At 37.5% G+C, this 21,370-nt stretch overlaps 2 protein-coding genes across 4 annotated transcripts; one reads left to right on the top strand and one right to left on the bottom strand.

Annotated features, from left to right (window-relative positions):
- Nucleotides 1-2,171: 2,171 nt before the first annotated feature.
- On the bottom strand, nucleotides 2,172-6,357 carry cdo1 (cysteine dioxygenase, type I). Its single transcript, XM_041999295.1, has 5 exons — nucleotides 6,105-6,357; nucleotides 5,062-5,139; nucleotides 4,756-4,913; nucleotides 4,135-4,304; nucleotides 2,172-3,149 (listed from the first exon to the last, which is right to left on the bottom strand). The coding sequence occupies exons 1-5, from the start codon at nucleotides 6,272-6,274 to the stop codon at nucleotides 3,120-3,122; spliced, it is 606 nt and encodes a 201-aa protein (XP_041855229.1). The 5' UTR covers nucleotides 6,275-6,357; the 3' UTR covers nucleotides 2,172-3,119.
- Nucleotides 6,358-9,295: 2,938 nt separating this feature from the next.
- Nucleotides 9,296-21,207, top strand: ap3s1 (adaptor related protein complex 3 subunit sigma 1). 3 transcript variants are annotated; one of them, XM_042000214.1, is made up of 8 exons: nucleotides 9,296-9,601; nucleotides 12,742-12,833; nucleotides 13,614-13,725; nucleotides 13,816-13,887; nucleotides 15,392-15,499; nucleotides 16,777-16,818; nucleotides 20,002-20,007; nucleotides 20,444-20,529. In XM_042000214.1, the coding sequence occupies exons 1-6, from the start codon at nucleotides 9,533-9,535 to the stop codon at nucleotides 16,810-16,812; spliced, it is 489 nt and encodes a 162-aa protein (XP_041856148.1). In that variant the 5' UTR covers nucleotides 9,296-9,532; the 3' UTR covers nucleotides 16,813-16,818; nucleotides 20,002-20,007; nucleotides 20,444-20,529. The 3 variants fall into 3 exon arrangements, with proteins under 3 accessions (XP_041856148.1, XP_041856149.1, XP_041856147.1); XM_042000215.1 differs by lacking the exon at nucleotides 20,002-20,007 and having other exon boundaries at nucleotides 20,444-20,528; XM_042000213.1 differs by lacking the exons at nucleotides 16,777-16,818; nucleotides 20,002-20,007 and having other exon boundaries at nucleotides 9,299-9,601; nucleotides 20,444-21,207.
- Nucleotides 21,208-21,370: the final 163 nt, after the last annotated feature.

Genomic DNA, 21,370 nt, shown 5'->3' on the forward strand with positions numbered 1-21,370 from the left:
CAGCTCCCAAGGTCACCCCACTATCATCTGGTGGCAGAGACTGGAGAAAGGCACTAGGAGAAAGTTTACAGGTTCACTTACTTATACATACTTTCACACACATGCACGCACACAAGCAAGGACACTCACATACACCATTACAGACTCATGATTTCACTGCCTTGGTTGGTCCCTTTCCGCCCTCCCTCCAGGCGGCAGGTTGATTGGATGCACTTAAGTTAAGCTGCGTCCACACTTGACTATGATGGGAGATCCCTCCATGTTTTGAATGTCTGTATTATGTGCTTTCTATGTACTGAGGTGTGTTTTGTTGTATCTCAACATTGGGCCCTTCTAGCCTCATCCTGTTACTCTCCCTCATGTTATCTTTTTCCATTTGTGAAAAAGGCACGCTGCTCGGCGGCTGCTGCCTCAGTCTGCCTGATCCTGTTTATGTTTAGCTGTTGTTGTCTACTCTTGGACAGGTTTGTACTGGAAAAAAAATTTGTTGCACCTGACAATAAAGTTTCATTCATTCATTCATTCATTCATTCATTCATCATCGACCTGTGGCTTAGAGTGTCCTGGTGCCAAGTGCACAAGTGGATACTTATGGATGCCCGAACATGGTGTTCATTATGGACATTCCATGAAGAGCACAGAAGTCCAATAACAAAACAACACTCAGAGTCAGATCAGGGGGGTCGTTCTTCCCAATCACACCCCTTTAGGTCTCACTGTCATTGCCCCATGGGCAATGGGCCCAGTCACCAGGTGCTGGCCTCCATGCCTCAGAGGATTAACAGATTAATTCATATGTTTACATATAACTGTTTTCTAGTGGATTAAATGACATTTAAATATGTCCAAAACCTTAAAAAACAAATCAGTGCAAGCCAAATGTTTTTGTATTTAACATTGTTATTAATGTATCAACACCAAGCATCATCAGACTCTATACAGTCGTTTTACAGGTTGGTCTATCTTCTAAAAAATACTACACTGTGGTTGTTAAATTAACATAAAATTACAGTGTATTGTCTAAAGAAGGTAAGTGAGGTGTATGAAATTCCAGTTGGTCTGGCTCACAGTGATTATGGCCTCTTGCTGGTGCAACAAAGACTATCACTTCATTATTGCATAACTCTGTTTGCTGTCTGAGTGTTGGCCTGGTGCAGAGAAACTGAAGAGATTTTGACAAACTTACCTCTATATTACACTTTGCTTTCAGCAAAGGGAGCTGATAACAAAGTGTGGTTTCACTAAACTGTTGATTTTCACTTGAGTTGAGTCTGATATATAGTATAATTGTCACTGAGACGGGAGGTGAATAAGACAGCAAAACCACAAATTTACTTTGTAGTTACCATGCATTTGTATGTGTGTGTTTAAAGTGTCCACTTTCATTCCAACACATGAAATTTCTTAAAGAAAATGTTAATAATATAGGTACATTTAGAAGCCATTTAAGATGATCCACTCTTCCCCCTTCTTAATCTATATACAAAATCACTTTTTAAAATGCATTGTAAAGGAAAAGATTGCCATTCTGTGACATAACTTTCTTGCTCATTGACAAAAAACTAAAATCCTCTAAATGCATAAACACATCTAACATAGAAGACATTGTAAAGTGTCAGCATGATAACTCAGCTGTACAGACAAATTGATCTTTGCACGTACGCTCTCTTTGATTGCATCTTATATCTCTAATTCAGTCACTAATTCATTCAAACTATGGCACTAATAAAACTCTTGTTAGTCTGCCAAAGAGATGTTGACCGTCTACAGATGCTGATGTCTATCATTTATCCTGTTATCAGTGTACTGTTAATGTAATCTATTTATTGCTCAAGGTAATGACTAATCAATAGTTCCCTCAAAACCAAATAACAGATTAAAGTGCAGGCTGGAACATGAGTTTGCCCGCTAGGCCAGTGCCAGACGCAGCTTAGCTGTACATAAAATTTTGTATTACTGCTTTTTTTATGTGTCAACCTATGAACCATTATTGAGTTTGTAGCCAACATATTACACTTAGTATGTATCAATATGTTGTTTAAAGTGAAGATGTCTTTTGTCATTTTTATGTTCGACACAGGTTTTTGCATTTTTCCACTGAACATTGTGCATTGTTCATCCATGTTAAAAACTATATTAAACATGCATAATAAAGACAACATAGAGGGACATTTTGTGAAAAGGTAAAGGTGTTTAATGGTCTACAATTATTGCAAGATTTATTTCTGCATTACAGAAGTTGTGTATATAATTGACAAAGGTGTAAGATCTTATAGACTATGTCACTACAATCAACAGATGCCAAAATCCTGAGTGAAAAAATTTTATCTTTACAAACCGTTTTCTAGAAGACAAAATATTACCTCTAATCCTCTCTTTGTATGCACACACTCAGGAGCTTGCCAATTTTAAAAAAGAAAGGCTTCTGTGAGCAGGTAACCCTGCTAATAAATTACCATCGCTGAACTTTCAAAAATAATACAACTCTAAAACTTTGCATTTCTTACTCACAATGCAAACAGAACAAACTTTTGTAGTTACACTTTATAAATATCATCACATTTCTTTGACCATTTCCAAACAGGCATCAAGACAATTTCAGACGGTAAAAATTTACAGTAAATACAGAAAAGAAAAAGAAAAAATCAGTTGACAACAAAACTACTGATTGCAGAACTGCTTTCCTTTTCTGAAAATATAAGAGAACTTTAATAACAGCAATATCTCCTCTTTTTAAAAAGCTAAAGCTCTATTCTTTGTCTATAGGCCATAACCTTAGAAAAGTACGGTTACACAGGTTGTGGATGAACCGGAATGTTGTTATTGGAAAAAAGGTCTCTTCAGGCCCAGCAAACAAAAGGCAGATTCAATCCGTGTCCAAGCCTATTCATGCATTCATCCTGTGCTCATCAGTATTTGCCAAGCTCACAGTAAGCAGCGATAAAGCCTTTCTAATTAGTGGGTTGTCCTTTTGAACCAGCGCATTTATGATTTTAAAGTGGGTTGCTTAGTCATAGTAAGCCCAAAATTAGCTTCCCCAGCAGTTTTCCTTTGATTCATTTCCAAGCATTGCCATTTATAATGTATATGTCTTCATCATCTGGAGCCTCTGTTGATTTTTAGTTATTCTCTTTTGAAACTGTCGTTTCCTGGGAGAAGGATGACAAACAGAGGAAGAGTGAATTTAGAATCATTAGTCATAAAATCACATCCTTTTAAGCAAAGTCTGACATTTAAACAGGATTGTTAAAGTCAAGTTCCACATTTAACTTGAGTCTCTATCTGATCCAAAATCCAACTCAGACCATAGCAGCTGTTCAGAACTTGGAGCGTATATCGGGTTAAGTTCATTGTGTGCTTACACTCATGTACTTATCTTATCTCCCTCTTTTGGTGTTGCAATATAGTGGACTAAAAAGTCTATGGTCAAGGTATGCTTATCCAACTTATGGATTTCTGATAAGATTGTCGTTATTGGCAGGATGGCCAAAACAAGCAGACATCCTGACCAAGGCATGTTTTTATTTTACCCTTTTATGTGTGATTCTAATATATCAACCTTTTTTTTAGTTTGTTCATATGCAGGATCTCATATTACAAGTTTAAGGTTAGATTTTTATTTTAAAAAAATTAAACTGGAGTATTGCCCCCTCTTCTCTGCTACACCAGCAGTTTTATCATTACATAAGATGTAGAAAAGTTCTTCAAGGGAAGGTGTCGTAACTGCTTACATGCCCAGCTGCCTGGGGGAAGCAGGAAACTATAAAATCCTCCCAGCTCTTGCTCAGAGAGCATTTTGAAGAGGTGGCAAAGTCTTAATTCATTAACTGTTTGCAGTGTCCCTGTCTGTGGAAGTGTTTGGTAATAGCCAGTAATGTGAGCACAGTAAACAGCGTGTACTCATGATTAGCTGCACAAACAACATATAGATTACACCCATATGCATTTTTATACCTGGGTATGAAGTTAGGACTTCAGAAGTGTGTTTTTTTTCTAAAATTACTTTAAGTTTGTTGTCTTAGAATAAAATAGCCAAAACATCGGACAATCCACTCTTAGGTGTGTAGGTGTGTCAAAACTTTTGACTGGTGCATCAAAGGTTTAGAAGAATTTAAGTAATAAAAAGTCTCTTACAAATGGTGTCCTTTCTCCATATTTGCTCCAGAAGGTCATGCTGACCCTGTTCCTGTGGCCTGTCCTCTGGTCAAAGGTCTGGCAGGTGTCAAATGGAGGGCTGTACAGGTGCAAACTCACGGCACCCTCTGTGTGGCTGACATTCTCCACACGATGCAGGCCAATGGAGTCTAAAATATGCACACAAACACAAACAAAAAAAAACATCTTTAAAATCTGTGTTGGTCGAAGAGTTTGAACTGATGCACACAAGCTGTTACTGGCAACTCCGTAACCAGCAGCTGAGACCAAACATCACACCAGTGATATGTTTGATCAACAGCCATTTTGGAGAAGAGACCTAAATACCGTTCATTGTACAGTCACAACTGGCTGTGAATTCCTGTTGGGTCAATTTGGCACGACATAACTGGAAAGGCTGGAAACTGGGGTGCTCAAGGATTTAGCAGTTTTGCCCACAGTCCTAACTGATGCCAAACATGTCTAAGTTTCACAGACATTTTACATCAATATATCTCATGTTTGTTCCATAGCTCTCATCTCAACTGAATAACATTGTGAGTATCATACTATTTTACAATCTTTAGTTAGATAAACTATAACTACAGTTGGACTTCTTACCATTGATGTAAGCGACCTTGTTTTCCTGGAGAATTCTTTGCGACCTTGTGACCATTTCTCCCTGTGCTTTGTCTTTAGGCCACTCAAACAGAGTCTCTTTCAGCTGTCCCTGCAGCAGCTTCATGAAGCAGTGGGAGTCTGTGTGGTCATGGATGCTACTGCAAAGTGTTAAAGTACACAAAAGAATACAGCATGAGAATATGTTACCACTAGCTTTGATGTTGTAGTTATAAAACTGAATAAGGAGCAAATTGATTTGATTGTACTTTGCTAAATTAATCAGATGATTAACACTTTTTAAATTACCTGCCATGTCCTTCACCCCAACATAGAACAATAAGGTTGAACTTCCCATTGCCAGTGTCAACCAGGTTCCTTGTGTACCTGAAAAACAGGTGAACTTGCTGACTTGGCATGTAAACATATGATCCACAAAGCATAGACTCAGGGCAGATTAATAGGCTTTAAACGTTGGAGCGGTAATATTACAGTTTGTGGAACCTTTATCGGAAAAGTTATTTGGAAAAGCGTGACATTAAACAAACCCATACTATTTCAAACTTTGTCCAACTTATTTATGAGGCTTTTTGGAACATCAATATTAAAGCATTTTGAGTTTTTAGCGTAAAATAAAAAATTTGGTTTTAACTGGACAAACGTGCTCGAAAATATTAGTGCGTCACTTGAACTAAAGCCCATTGACGCGCGGACAGATTATTAAGCAGTCATTGACACTTTTAAAGTTTCTCATTTTTCTTCTTTACATCCCTCTGCCCAAAAACTCGTTCGTGGTTGATCTTTAATTGTGCTTGTCTGCACAGTTTTTCCTCTGCCGACTTCAAAGTAGTTTGAAAGCAGCCGCAGCTCCGCCAGCCATTGATCTCCGCTGCAGTCAGTTTGTGTGTCCCCGTCCTCGCTGTTGATTGGGCGTCACACTCACCCACCCTCCAATGAGTCAACGATAATCAAAACACCGCTGCAGGACGCGCTGGAGCGGCCAGATTGTACACAAACAAGATCTTATTGTAACATGGATTAAACTATTCCTGATCGCTTTATAATTTGATAAACTGCACCAGATAAGTGATGCATTTTCCCCATTCAAAGAAGAGTGATGGAGAATGGAGAAGTTTTCATTGTAGTGTTTCTTATGAGGTAGAGATTTATAGTAAGTAATGGTTAAACTTTATAAATAAGTTTTAATTTTGTGTCAAGAGATGCTCGTAGAATTAAAAAAAAATAAAAACAGCAGAAAAAAAACTAGACAAAATAGCAATGTGCAATTTGAGTTATCAAACCAACAAAGAATAAAGCATAATAAATGGATAATATCGGAATAAAGGTTTTACCTGTATGGGTCAAACTTAGCAAACTTTGCCCATTCCTGAGGTTTGCTCTCATACGACTCCATCAAGTCTTGAACCTCTTCAACATTGATGTTGTCACTCTCGAAAATCTTATGGAGTGCTTGAATGAGCTCATCCAGAGTTTCGGGCTTAATCACCTCGGTGTTTGCCATCTCAGTGCTGCTGCTGCTGTGGAGGATGAGGAGGAGAACTGTAAGTCTTTCCTTCCGTTCGAAGCTTAGAAATTGTTTGACCAACTTTGCTGCTGTGATGGCTACATTTATAGACAGGGACACAGAGAGAAGATGGACTGTACCATTATGAAAAAAGGTGAACGCCCACAACTGAGTCTAATTTAAATAAAGTGGCAGCGCATAATGAAATATTACAGAAATAAATAGCTTCTTGTTCCCTGCATCTGTCTTAAAGAAGACCATATTCTTTACATCCAAGTTTCCTGGTTTGATAATAAATGCATCTTAATGTCACACATTAACAACATGGGCTAATCCCCATCCCAAATCCACCCCCGCAACCCCCCCACCCCCACACCCCACCCCACATCCACAAACATTCCTCTAACAATGAATGTTACACCCTCTGTTTCACTCTCCAAGGTGTGTGCAGATGAGAATCTCATAAACAAGTGGGGAGGTACAGAAGCATGGGAGGAAAAAAAAAAGTAGAATGGAAATGTTTTGCTGGTATTTATTTTTACGGGTGAAAATTTGTTTTGAACATCTTTTTTTTTTTTTTTTTTTTTTTTTTTAAAGTTGAGTTTTGTGAGTGTGAAGTTATGGAAAGTGTAACTGCAATGTAGCCAATGGCATGCTATTAGAATGAAAATGAAATGTATAAACAGCAAAAGTCTTCTTACAGCACTTTGAATATGTTGCAGTTTAGATTAAATAAAATCTGTGCACTTTATCTACTTGAGGTGCTTCATAAAATGCATTAAGTCTATCAAACACATTAGTGTGCAGCAGGTGAGCATACCTCTCTCAAAGGTGTGTGTTGCTGCTAACCTGTGTATTTGTGTTTTCAGCTGCTTATGCTTTTTATGTCAAATCCGACTTCCAGTTTCACTATAAATCATTCTGAAACACGCAATGCATTCCTCCTTAGATATAAACATGTCAGTCACTCACAGTCCTCTGGCTCTCTCTCAGAGAAAACAACACTCCCTGTGAATGTGAGGTTTTTGTTACAGGCCATGTGTGATTAAGACAAAACGTACAAAATGTACAAAAGTTTGTTTTCTGTTGCCCTGCTCCAGGCTGCCTAGAAATAAAAGGTGTCATATCAATACAACTTTAAACATGAGTCCCTTCTCCGTGAAATTTTTGATTACATATTTAATAAGTTAAAAAGACACTGAATGGGTTACTTTGGACCATTTACCAGAAGCAAATTGTGAAATATTGTTTGATTACCACAGCTGAGCTGGGATATTCAGTCATCATGTGTCTTTATGTCAATGGGAAATCCTCTCCGGCTGAGGAGAACTCAGGCTATCATGTTTACTGGCAGCATGAAAAGGAACTTTCCTTGAATGAGTGGCTGAGCCCAGTTTAACTTTTAGCTCAGCTGCCACATCATCAGTACCAGATGTTCTTGGGCTCCACCCTGTGGCTGAAACTTAAATCTACTACACCTAGCATGGTCCATCCCTATGGAATTATAAACTGAGGTTAATGAGTTTTATAGGCTCAATGGAAAAAGACATTTAAAGTTTTTTTCTTTTTTAAACATACGTGTATATCTTTGTATAATGGATTATGTAATGCTGATTTGTTATCTGGGTATATTAACGGCTTCTTCTTTCAAACAAAGGTTTAGGTAGAAGATATTTGTAGTTTTCCCTTGACATGTTCCAACTGGCAATTGCAGTTTTCCTCAGGAGCATTAAATGACAGCTGCGTCGTGTTATTTTTCAGCTGTTATCCCTATAAGGAAGACGGCAGTTGCCAGTTGAAACATGTCAAGGTAAAATACCTTAACCCTCGTCTGAAGAAAAAAAACCTTTACTATATTAAGAAAGCATCTAAGAAAAAAATGAACTTTTTTATATATATCTGTGCAGCTGCAGGCAAGCTAACATGTGCTAATTACATTTAGTTTTTTGTTAGAATTGAATAATGCAATCCCATTTTTAAAAAAAAGTTGGAACACTGAAACACAGTTTGACTTTAACTTCTTATCTTTGCTTTCTTCTGTAAGTCACTCAGAGTAAAAATGTCTGCCCAGTTAATGTAATGTTGGGCTATATAGTGTAACTGATGTGATAATTCTTTGTTAGTGCATGAGAGGGTCACAGAGGCATGTTGTTGTAATATGAACACAATATGTTTTGGTATTGCGGATGGAAGCCACAAAGCCTGTACATATTGCAGGATTAACCCTTACAGATGTGCATTAGTACTGGTGTCATCTGCATGCACCCTCCCAGCATCATGGATGCTGGCTTTAAAACTTTGTGCTGGAAACAAGCATGTCTGGATGAAGCAACATCCAAGATGCTTTTTCAGAAAAAGGGTTGCATTATCAAGTTTGTAAGTGGTGTGCATGCATGCACAACAAAAGTCTGGAGTATTTGAAAAGCTTTTATTTATAATCAGTTGATAAGCCCTAATTGTGACTCTAACATAACCAACATTATAAGCAGTAAACTTTGCATGTAATGGGCATATTTAAAAGGTACAATGAAGAAACGGCACCAAAAGATTCAGAATACCTGGATTTTCTGGATGTTTTTGGTGGAATTGATGGTGTGAGGAGATGTTAAGTTATTTACTCTTTAACGTTTAGTTAATGTTAAAATATTAATTGATTACTTCTTATAGTAAGAAACAAACTAAACTAGACACAGATGAAAATTTAAAAGGAAAAAAGCACTTTTATCAACATTCACATCAAGTAAGATAACTAAACATTTAAGTGTAAAATTTACAATTAACCTTAAATTGCTTTGTCTAAATTTAGATTTAAGGTTCAGAATTAGCTACAGTTATTTAGCATCAGGAAAATGTGGTTAAAATGTAAAAACTCAGATATATACAGTATATTTCCATCATGAGCTAAACAGATTTTATGTCCTGTTGCGCCCTCGTGTGGACAAACTGAACATTACAGTTAAAACAGATAAAAGTCGTTTTAATTGTTCCCCATTGGTGGCAGAGGTTTGAGCCATCACGGTTGCCGTAGCAGGAGGAGGGGAAAAGATGACTGGTCTTTTGACGTGGAATATTTCCGTAAAGGGACGATGGAGAAGTAGCAGCGTGTAGCTCGAGGCCACCCCGTCCTAACCACGAATCGAGACGGGATTTAGCTCTGAATCTCAGTCAGGTGCGGGTGAACCAGGGCGGACAGACTCCGGTCTTCCATAGACTGACCCCTCTCTGCTCCCCGCCTCCCTCCGTTCAGCTACAATCATGATAAAAGCCATTTTAATATTCAACAATCACGGGAAACCAAGGCTTTCTAAATTCTACGAGCATTATGTGAGTAAAAAACAAAACAATGCAGTTTCATTGCTGTTATTTATTTCCCAAATTTGACCCAGAATAGAAATGACTGATTGTCTAAGATGCGGGGGGAAAAGAAGATTAAAAATGAAAATACTTTGAGTTCACTTGTTCAGATGGTGGGAGTGGTCTGTAAACACTAATGTAACACCGTGGCAGACTGTTTGAATGGGAGCGTATTTATTTTAGTGATGTGGCTGCTGTTATACACGGATCCTTGATCCTGATAAGACTAATGATATGAATAATTAAACGTGTGCAATCCAGAGCGAGGCTATCACATTCCGGTTGAACCGGTGTGAAGAGGATTGCTCCGTTTTTATTCAGGCAAGCCTGTTGTGGTGATGAATATAGTGAAGCGAGTTCAATGTTTGTCACATGACTTTAATGACGCCCTTGTGATTATCTCGTGCTCACTACCAATTTTTTAACACAACTGGTGCCTGTAGCTTATTGCCAGTATCTGAGACTAGTGTAGTGTACTTTCTGAGATCCTGCAGATAATAAATGACAGCTTATGTAATATTATTTGCTGGACAAGCTGCCCTGGATGGTTCTCATAATTGGATTTGTATCTCATGCTGGCTATCCTTGATTAATGTTGGTATTATGATAACAATGTGCACAGACAGTGTCCCAAACACACATCTGATTCAATTCTGGGCTGAAATGAGAGTAGATATGCTGATTAACTATTTTATTAACAGTAATTGCTGTTTATTATTATGTTGCATCATGTCAGATGAGATAATTTACTGATTTAGCTTCTTTTAAATTTTTTTTCTTTTTTAAATCATTACTAACAACATTTAAGCCTAATAGTTTACCGGTACTGTAGATCTAAAAAGCCCAACAAAACTTCCCAAAGCTGACGAGTTTAAAATTGCTTGTACAAAATATGAAAAAATGGCTCTGTGCTCTTTCCTCCTGCTGATTACTGTAACTGCTACTACATTATGTGGAGAGCAACTGTGCAAGAGCTGAACAACTCGGAGAGAAAAGAAAACCTGTTGACATATGTGCCAAACTCAGCCTCCAAGCCGAGCAGGTAGTAATATAAGAACAACATGAGTGTTTGCACATCTGCTGTATATGGAGTATAACAAGGTATTAATCAGACAAAACTAGAGTTGGAAAATTGTGACACTTATTCCTGATATTGATTAAAATGGATAACTTTGGATACATTTCACCATACTTATTTATAATGAAGACTATATTCATTTTAATTACATAATCTTCTTTTGAGACCAGCATCTGTTTGTTTGCTTCTCTGGAAGATGTATAGTAAAGAATTGGATTACATGGAAGGGATAGGTAGTCACCGTCTGTTATATTAGAAGCCGAGGTGTCAGCTTACTGGCTGGCAGGATATCATTTCCCTCATAAAGAACTGTGAGCTGTGGATGCCTTGTTTAGTTTATTGTAACTGCAGGAGTTTTGTTTGATCTGGAGGCTGCACAGATGATAATAACAAAAAAAAATGTTACCAGATGTTTTTTTTAAACGAGTGTTGTATGTGTGTGTGTGGAGTGGCAGAGCTGAGGAGGGGTTGCTGGTTCGGTAGAGTCGGTCTTCCGGCTCAAGCATAAAGCCAAAGCATCCTGGTGAATATCGGTGAGAAGAGAGTGAAATATTTGTACTTGGAAATCTGATAAAATATATACATTACTATTTGCCCAGGTAGACTTAATGATTTGGCCCCATAAAGGCCCAAATTATGCAAATGATGACTAATTTGACTCTGGTATGACAGAAAGGCCGTTCATAGCTGATATTTACTGAACTGCCTAAACTCAGATCACCACACACATTCAGTTCGTTCAAACTGGCTTAAATTCTGTCACCCAAAACCAGTCAAATGTGACGACCAGCACTATACTGGAGCTGATTCGCTTTTAAATGGGCTGCTGAGCAAAGCTGAGTATCCCATCAGTTAACCTCAGCTGGTTGTCAAGCAACCAGTTGTTGGTTGTGCATCCATATTATAATGTGTTTGCACCATTAGCTGATGTACTGATCCTCTGTGCTTGTGGTGCTGCGTAGACTAAGATTATTATCTTATTACCTGAAGATTATCAGTGGTTTATTATTTTAAAAAAAAAGACTGTGCAAGTCCATGGGAAAGTCAAGTATCTTTATAGATTTAGCAACACTTATTTGGTATATATTCGCAGTATATAAACATTAAATAATCAGTTTCTTATACACTGTATTGCATTTAAAAAGTAGTGAAATTGTCATTTTACCTGTATGCACATATAAGTAAAGGGAAGTGCATGAATGGTGGATTAAAATAAATAAAAAAAACAGTTGTAATGATATAAAATCTACAAAGCAGAAGGTATAAACATGATTTAACCTCTCTATGTCTGCTTGCAATTACATTACACTGTGTGAAAATATATCTGCTAGTTCTTGGGGAGTTTTTGCCTTTTAATAGACACTTTGGAATACAGCATGAAACTTGTGCTGAATCTAACTGAGGACCCAGAGTGTTTGACCCAGAGTTCGTTAGAGCCCTGAATGCAAGAAACATCTTCCTGCCGTTCTTCAGCCTCACTGCTGTGCTTGTTCGTATCACTAAGCCATGAGTACTGTTAATGCTCCTTGTCTCATGCTGTGTCACATGACAAGTTTAGCCTTCTAGCCAGCTGCATACTGGTCACCTTTTTCTCCTTGTGCTCACTGACCTGTTGTGGACCCAGAGAAGACATTATCCTCCTTTGGTGATGCTGGCTCAGTTTTGGGGTTACATTAAAGTACCAGATAAAATGCTTTCAGACGCTTTCTCCAGGATATTAAACATGCATTTTCATTAGAATTTACATCACATAAAACATGATTTAGGCCAAAGAATAATCAAATACAGAAGTCTAAGTTCAAACATGCTTTAAGATATTAAAGGTTTTGAACAGAAACTTGTTTATGGTTCAGCTTTGTGGCCTTTGGCTGTAGAAAACCAGTGTATTCACTGTATCAGTATGCTTATTCATGACAGGTTCTCTGGTTGGCAGTAATGAAATAGCTTGCTGGAAGCAGTTTGGTCCGTAAATAACACATTGTTTACAATAACATGTTTCCTAAGAGCTGTTGTCTTCTCATTGTTCCTGCAGAATGAAGACACAGAGCAACAGATCATCAGGGAAACCTTCCATTTGGTGTCAAAAAGAGATGAAAATGTCTGCAATTTCTTAGAAGGAGGAATGTAAGTGCCGAGCTGCTTATACTGGGTTAGGATTGATAGTAAATTAGAGTTTGTGTGCAGGTTAAAAAAGCAAGATGTATATTCCTGTAAATCATTTGCTGTGTTGGAACATTACATGAATGGTTTTTACTCAATAACGGAAGCTCTGAGGGCTTTATGCATGGAAATTGATAGCAGCAGCCATCTATCATTCATGAATGGGAGCTGAGCATTGTTTTCCCTTCTGGATCTACACCTCTTTCTCTTGCTCTTTTTATTTACCATTTAACTCACGTACTCATTATATTTAATAAAAACAAAGCTAAAAGACAAATATGATCAGTATGAAGCTGTAAAAAAAAAACTAATATTTCAATAATAATTGACTTTCAAGGTAAAAAGATGTTCAAGTGTCATTTTATTCACAGGATGTGTCATTTCCTGTGGTAACAGAAACAAGGCCACTGATTTCTTATCGACCTCATCAGCAGACTTCATAAGCACCGCTTGTCATATCTCCTCATGTTAGAGTATCTTGTGTCCTATCTTTTCCTTTATAACTGCAAACACCCTTTTTCTCAGCTTCTGGTTCATCCGTGTCATAACGTGTTTACTTCATGCTGCTCATATCGGGTCATGGCTCAGGGTAGAGCACCTGTGATAAACTTTACCTTCTTTGTGTCCAGGAGATTGATAAAACCTGAGATTAACCTGTGGAAAAGTACAGTAGAAAATATTTGATGGGTTGATGGTCCATGTGGGACCGTGCAGCTGTAAAGTTTTGTGTCTCCTGGCTTTCAGGTTGATTGGAGGATCGGACTACAAGCTGATCTACAGACACTACGCCACGCTGTACTTTGTGTTTTGTGTCGACTCTTCAGAGAGCGAACTAGGCATTTTAGACTTGATCCAGGTAAAAACCTGAGCGTATCATTTTCTGTTTGATTTGAGTAAAATATGTGATTTCTTTTGGGATTAATGTTTTTTTGTTTTTTTTTTACAGGTATTTGTGGAAACGCTGGACAAATGTTTTGAGAATGTCTGTGAGCTTGACTTAATTTTCCATGTAGACAAGGTAGGATTATTTTTCTTTATTTTATCAGTCAGTGATGTAACGTCTCAATTATACTGCTTGTTTGAACCTAGAAATGTCCATGATCTTTATGACATGCATATAATTTCACTTGTACGTCATTGTTGCCTGATATTATAGCTTATCTGATGACCTGTAATGTATTCAAACATGTTGCATAACTGAAGGAACATTGTTGTTGTTACAAACATCTTCTTAAATACAGTACACATTTAGAGCTGAGGGGATCAGGTAATTGGTTAATTAACTGTTAAATTAATTGATTAAAAAATTATTTATTTGTTTATTTAAAGAGGCAGTCTCGTCTTCTGTGTTTGAGCTTGTATCAAACAAACCACGAGACAGTCATCATACAACTCTGTCTCATTTTGGTGTCTTTAAGAAAAGACAGTTCAGAAGAAGAATCATCGTTAGGGTAGAATTAACCCTCCCAGGCTAATGCCCAGCATAACACTAGGACACATTTCTGAACTAAATAGCTTCATTAATCTGTTTTTTAGACTTTAGAAATGTTACATTGAGCTGTGATTTGATAAAATAGTGTGGAAAATGCACCAAAAGTTTAAACCAAACAGACCTCTAAACTGTTTCCATACCAGCATGGCAGCATCCCTGTTACTATAAGGAAAAAAGCCTGGATATTCCTGGCAGCCTCAAAACTTTCCACCATCCTAATTTTGGTCTGTTGGACCACATTTTTCATTATACCCATTGAAATTTTTTCCTGGGATTATTTCATTATTTATTATAATATATTTTTTTTCATTTAGTTTAGTTCTGCAGCCAATTTTACATTATGTTGTTGTTATTATTATTATTATATGTTGTGATAAATTGGATTGATCTGTGACTTACAGGACTGTGTCTCCTGTGTGATATTAAATAAATAATATATTTTTTAAAAACGATATTGATGCAGATTGCAACTAACCTGTTGTATTGATGTTCATTTGATGAGTTAATTACTGAAGTTATGTGTCACCATGGAGCAGGGGACACTCAGAAATTAGCATTTGGTGGATAATTTAACTGTTGCAACAGTGTTTCTCAGCAATAAATCTAAAACCATTGAAAGCCTGTTTATGTCCCTTTTTAAATAGTGCACCATTTGTAAGGAAAATGCAACTGTAGGATGAGCAGCAGAGTTGATTATGTGGGTTGTGCATATGAAAAACTCTGAATCTTTGCCAATATCAAACAACTTATTCTGCTACTGACTCTTGTTTTGAGCTTGGGTAAATGGAGAGATTTGTATCACATACACAGTGTACAGGCCTAATTGATGTATGTAGGTCTGTCTAATTTATAACTTAGTTGTACTTCTTTTAACTTCAGTTAAGTTGGTTATTTTATCTTTTTTTATTCCAGCTGTTATTGTGATTAATGTGTAAGAAGTGTGTTTGACACAGATGTTGACCAGCAGCCAAAAAAAACAAAACAAAACAATTGTTTTATTATAATTCATCACAAATCTAATTTTTCTCAGGTCCACAACATTCTAGCAGAGATGGTGATGGGTGGGATGGTCCTGGAGACCAACATGAACGAAATCATCACACAGGTGGACGCCCAGAACAAGATGGAGAAGTCTGAGGTAAGTGTGTCCCTGCCACTGCAGTGTATGTATGACTCGATTCTACCTCCAACCTCTCTGAAGTATTGTGTACCGTATGCAGGCATGTGTGTATGCTGCACCCTGCATGCTACTCTCCAGTGACTTTGTGGATGCTCCCTACCTACTCTTTAGTGTTTGTGATCTTTTTCGGCCTCTTCTCTCACTGCTGCGCTGCTCTCGACGCTGGTTAAGACTTGACATGTTCTCTATTGTAGACACGCTTTTACTAAATAAAGAATGGTATCCATCACTTAACCGTCCCATTGTCCAAAGCACCGCTAGAATCTGTCACCATTAAATCTCCCATATTCTTTAAATTTGACACACACATTCTCATTATTTAAGGAGAATATACATTTTTGGTTACTGTTGATATTTGATTAGTTGCTTTCTAAACGTCTCCAAGCCAGTGTCCTTGCCAAGACATTTTCTCTAAGCAAGTGCATTGCTTTGTTTTCCATAGAGCTTCTGCCTGCAGATAAACATTCATTCACTTATTAGAAAGTTTTAATCAGACAGACAGCCAGAGACAATTTCAACAAATCCATTTAGTGCTGCTCGGTATGGATTTTTTTTAGCATTTAATTGTCCTCAAGCTTAACTGTACTAATGATTTGGCTTTGTTTTACAAATCACAGCAAATTACATTCATAACTTTAAGATTTGTTTTTTTTGGGGGGGGGGGGGATTAGAAAAGCTGACAGTCACAAATTCATTGTATTGTCTAAGCCTAATGATAAAGTGCTGGGTTGCATTGACAGGTTTTGCAATGACTGAATTCTTAAGTCTTAAAGTATATTTTAGCAATAATCTGAGCTGCATTCTCTGCTTTAACTAGACAGACGATCCATGTTTGATTGACATGTTGTAAGCAGAATCTTTTACTGTTCTGTCATCGGAGCTGCTCTGTCTCTTCACTCTTGGACCGATCATAGACCACAGTTTGTTTTTCACAATGATGCTAATCAAAACTGACACTGTTCATTTATAGGACAGCATCTGGCGAACATGGAAGGAGCTGCCTTTCCTCCAGACAGGCAAAGACTAAGTTGCATTAGTCTTATTTTATTAAACTGAATCCTGTAATTTAGTGTCGATAATGTTAATATCACTTTGGAGTTCCCAGATGTGGTGTATGATGGGTCCTGTCACTTTCTGTGGAGAAAAACTGTAATTACTTTAATCTGCTTTAACATTCCTCATTCCTCTTTTTCCTGACCCTGTCCAGTTCTTTCCATTCTTCTCTCTCTTTACAGACGTTTATCTTTCAGTCTACCAGGCAGGACAGGTAGACACAGGTACTGCTAAATTTACAACCAAATACTGTAACCTTAACTGAAGTTGACTTCCCCATCGAGTCTCTCCACATGGTCCTCCATGTAATTGTAGACTGACGTCACTAACATGCAGTAGGAATCTTTCATGGCAGACCCAAAAATATTACAATTTCTCTTAAGCACAGTGCATTTACCCTGGTGACGCTGTAGGGGATGGACAAAATAACTGGGAATTATACACAATATACATTGTCAAGGTGCATCTAGTTTTGTTTCTTTTTTTTTTCTTTTTACTTTTAAAACTGTCTTAAAGTTTTAATGTCCATTATAGGATTTATATAAGTGTAACAAACCAACAGACATTTGGGAATTACTGCTCTATATAAAACAGGGAAAAAACATCAACCAGCTTCTAAAAAGTTCACAATAAACACATTTTAATGAAAAGTCTTGTATTTTCCTTTTCAAAAATTAGTTAGCTTTGATGTTTTAAGTAATAATCTGATGAACAAACGCATGCAAACCTCAATTAACTGAAGCGAAATTGAAAAGAAGACTCCAGATGGTAACATGGTGCAATGTGTCATATGTTCTTTATCTGAGGTTGTATTTGCATGAGTTTAAGACCTGGTGAGGATTGGATAATTAATATGTAAAATCTTAAAAGTAAAAATGGGCTTAAATGACTGATCTAAACAACCTAAATGAGTCAATCCATTATCAAACGTATGCTGTTACTTGCATCTGCAGGAAGGTTAGTTTTTGGCATCAAAAAGTTCTCGTTTCCACTATTAAGCTCCTCACCGTGTTCCAAATTATTATGCATATGCATTTTTATTTCTCCTAAGTATTTAATGCAAATGACTACAAAAATGACATGGTTATAGAATAATCCGACTTTTATTGAGCTAAACTACCAATGATGAAAACAACTATTTTTTGCAAGTCAACTCAAAAGACAGTGTTCCAGATTATTCTACATAACAGCTTCAACAAATTAAATAGGTTGTAAAGAACTGAAAATTGTACACCTGTAAAAACATCTTGACAGATAAAGTTACATGTTAGATGATGACAACAACGCTGTCATCCATTGGACTTGGAAGTCAATAGATAGTTTCCAACCGGATTTCATTTGAGGATACATGCAAAGTTGCTGTTTGCAGGTATATCCTCATAGATCTTCCTTTAAAGGGTGCTCCACATGGTTCTTCCTGTTACACCATGGCAGGAAATGGTCAGATAGCAACAATTTTGCAGAGGTCATTTTGAAACCCTATATGGGTTCACCATCTCACTCCCCATTATTTTAACATAAATAAGACTCCTTCACCACCTTGCTTCATCCATCTGGACCATCCAGTGTAGCACAACATTCATTAGTGAACAAAGCAGTTTTATAGTTAGTCTTCATGTATTTTTGAGCCTACTACAAACGTTTCTCATTGTAAGCATTGGTTAGGAGTGGCCGAAGTGCAGCTTTATGCACAACTGCAGCCTCCGCAGTATCCTGCATGGAGACGTTTTTGGGATTTCGTAGACACCAGCAGCTTCAAATGCCTGCTGACTACTCATCAGTAGGTTTTTAACAGCTGATCTCTTAATACCGTGCATTTGACTGACCAAGACGTTCCTTGATCTGCCTTTATTCCAGTGTGAAATGTTTTCATTCCTTTCACAAGGCATTGCAGTATTTCACACTTATCATTTGCTGAAAGGTCCCTCTTTTCCCCCAGACTGTATGGAACCTGGGACTTGCTTAATGTGGAGCATCCTCCTTAAGTAGTTTCCCTTAAATTAAGTTCACCTGGAAAACTAATAATCAAACCCATCTGATATTGCTATCAGTGATCTGATTTAACAGGAGAAACAACACAAGCTAAATCTTCCACAGAAAAACTAAAAACCCAAATGTTTAATCAACTGAAATTCAAAATGCAAAATAATTTAGAACATTGTTGAGTCTCCTGACTGGTCAGCCATGTTTATGTTTTCTTTAAAAAACATGCATTTTTTCAGTTTGATTGGAAAAATATTTAATGTAGACACAGTGGCAAGTTGCATTGAAAAGGCAAGTGTTTAATGCTGAAATTCTCTGAATGTCACATCTTGCCTTAAACCAGCAATAAAAACTGCAAAGTGACACCATTCTGTAGCTATGACATCCCTCACAGATCAGAAACTCTGCACGGCTTGAGCTTGTTTTTATTTTCTTTTATTTCTTTTTAAGTCTTTGACCTCCTCAGTGGAGAAAATCAAACCCCTGTTGTGTTTTTTCACAGCTGGTGTCACAATGTCTGCATTTAATCATGCAGCATTAGGTTTAAAAATCTACTATAATGGCCTCACACAGCAGGTATCTAGGCAACCTGCTGAAAAGGAGGGAAAAAAACTCAAGTCTGACTCCTGAATACTGAGGCCATGTGCTGCATCAGCATTCTTCTAGTTTAACGACACGGTTGCCCTCCCATCTAACACCAGTCTCCTTCATTCCTGGCAGAGGAAGGAGTCCCCTTCAGACAAATGGTGCATTGAAATAACCTTGTGAAAAAGGGAATTCATCTACATGCCAGACATACTTTGTATCACTCTGGTTCATTTCAGTGTGTTTCTAAGATATGCAGTAAGCTCTGTGTTTGAAGCTTTTAGGTCATTTTTGGGTCTGTCTGCTAAAGATTCATTTGGAGGCTCTCTAACCACAGTGGTTCTCAAATGTCTGCTCACACCTACAAGAGATTGATTTTCTATAGTTAAATTGCTCCAGAAAGGCTACCCTGACAATTTTCATACAAATTGAATTTTGCATGTACAGTTGGACAGTGAGACTCACTGTGTTAGAGTGTAGTACCTCCTCTGTCCCCTAGAGTAGGTCTCTCATTTTAGTTTAGCACCAATAGGCTTACAACCTCCTCATATCATCAGTAATTAACACAACAGATGTGTACATGGCACAATATTCATATTCCTCTGTCCATAAATTTGTATTTAGACAGAAAATGGTAGCTATTGTCATGTGTAGGCTCTCCAGAAGCAATTGGACCCACTTAGAGGTACAGTATGATCCGTATTATTATGGCTAAGCTTTGATGCACACATTCTATACCTACCTATCTACCCAAGCATCATTCCCGTCCGCATATCTAAATCCATTTTTCTGCTTTACCCAATTCTCTGCTTGCATTTTTACCCTTATCGGTCCTCAAGAGTCCGGTGGGTTCACTTCTCAAGCAATGCTGCCTTTTGTCCATCTGATAAGTGTCCAGTACTGTTCAGTACATGAGAATTAGAGAATGAATAGTCTAGTACAGTGTGTCCTCACAGTTGACCTTCAATTGGCTCTGGTTGTGATGTTCATCATTGTAGAAACAAATAATGCATGTGCATATGAAGCTATAAAAGCATCTGAATGTACATTTGCACACGTTGTCTGTCTCAGTGCTTTTGCATTTTGTCAGCAGTTGACTGTTTTTCGTCCAGTTCTCTGTTTAGCATTGTGTGTGTGTGCGTGTGCGTGCGTGTGTGTATGCGTGTTCAGTGTTTCGTGTCTTCTGGTGTACAGCATGTTTTTAGCTTCACTGGCTTGTATCTTATCAACCCTTCTTTGTGTGTGTTTTGTGCGTGTGTCTGTGTTTGTGTGTATGTACAGGCCGGTATTGCAGGAGCGCCTGCTCGTGCCGTATCAGCTGTAAAGAACATGAACCTCCCGGAAATGCCCAGAAACATCAACATTGGTGACATCAGCATAAAAGTGCCAAATTTACCTTCCTTCAAATAGTGGCAGCGAGATTGTGGAGCTGCAGATGTCTTCAGTGTTTACCGTGATGCAATCTGTTTACCAAAACCTCACATTACTAACTTTTATCAAAACTCTGCATCTTGAAGGTACTGTGTGATCTGACACTCCTTGCTTTGGTGTTATATCTCTTGTTTTCCTGTTAAAAGAATGTTTATTGGTGTTTTCTTATCGAAGGAGAAATTAAATATTTATTTATCAGTGGTACATTCCTTCTGCCTCCCTGGAGGCTGGCTCGTAACATTCAGCTCCTCCATCACAGATTTGTGGCGGCTTATAAGTGAAATGACTTCATTTAGACTATTGTTTACTTAAAAGACAAAGCTTGGAAGGTAGTGACATGGTGGGACAGCCTTACTGGTTTGGTTATTCCAGACCTGGGATATCATTCGAAGGAGAAAATGAATTAATTAAACCATTTTAGTTCCTAAATTGGAACATGTCTGCTACAGTGTTAAATACTAAATTACCTAATATTATGATTATATGACATTACAGATACTGTATGCTGTGTGACAAATATATAAGATGCTGAAATGACTTTTTTTTTTCTTTGTATGGAAAATATTTTAAAGAGATTTTTCATGTCTTATTAAATATTTCTCTTAGTTTTCATCTACGCATGACTTTTTTTTTCTTTTTCAACAATAAACTGTCAAAACTGAGTTTGTGTGTTTTGATTATTTCATTTGTAATATCTTACATTTTTAGGCTCTAGTAGCCTAGAGAGCAGGGAGTGATATGCAACAAAGAGCCCCAAACCAGGATTTTAGCCTCGAT

The sequence above is a fragment of the Melanotaenia boesemani genome, chromosome 11, assembly GCF_017639745.1.
Source record: "Melanotaenia boesemani isolate fMelBoe1 chromosome 11, fMelBoe1.pri, whole genome shotgun sequence".
Lineage (NCBI taxonomy): Eukaryota > Metazoa > Chordata > Actinopteri > Atheriniformes > Melanotaeniidae > Melanotaenia > Melanotaenia boesemani.

Bases quoted from the DNA above. Each gene is read 5' to 3' on its own strand.
- cdo1 (XM_041999295.1), bottom strand. From the start codon at position 6,274: ATGGCAAACACCGAGGTGATTAAGCCCGAAACTCTGGATGAGCTCATT. The intron at 5,140-6,104 runs GTAAAACCTTTA...CCTGTTTTTCAG, and splicing joins GCTAAGTTTGACCCATACAG to GTACACAAGGAACCTGGTTG. The intron at 4,305-4,755 runs GTAAGAAGTCCA...TGCATATTTTAG, and splicing joins CAAGGTCGCTTACATCAATG to ACTCCATTGGCCTGCATCGT.
- ap3s1 (XM_042000213.1), top strand. From the start codon at position 9,533: ATGATAAAAGCCATTTTAATATTCAACAATCACGGGAAACCAAGGCTT. The intron at 9,602-12,741 runs GTGAGTAAAAAA...TTGTTCCTGCAG, and splicing joins CTAAATTCTACGAGCATTAT to AATGAAGACACAGAGCAACA. The intron at 12,834-13,613 runs GTAAGTGCCGAG...CCTGGCTTTCAG, and splicing joins AATTTCTTAGAAGGAGGAAT to GTTGATTGGAGGATCGGACT.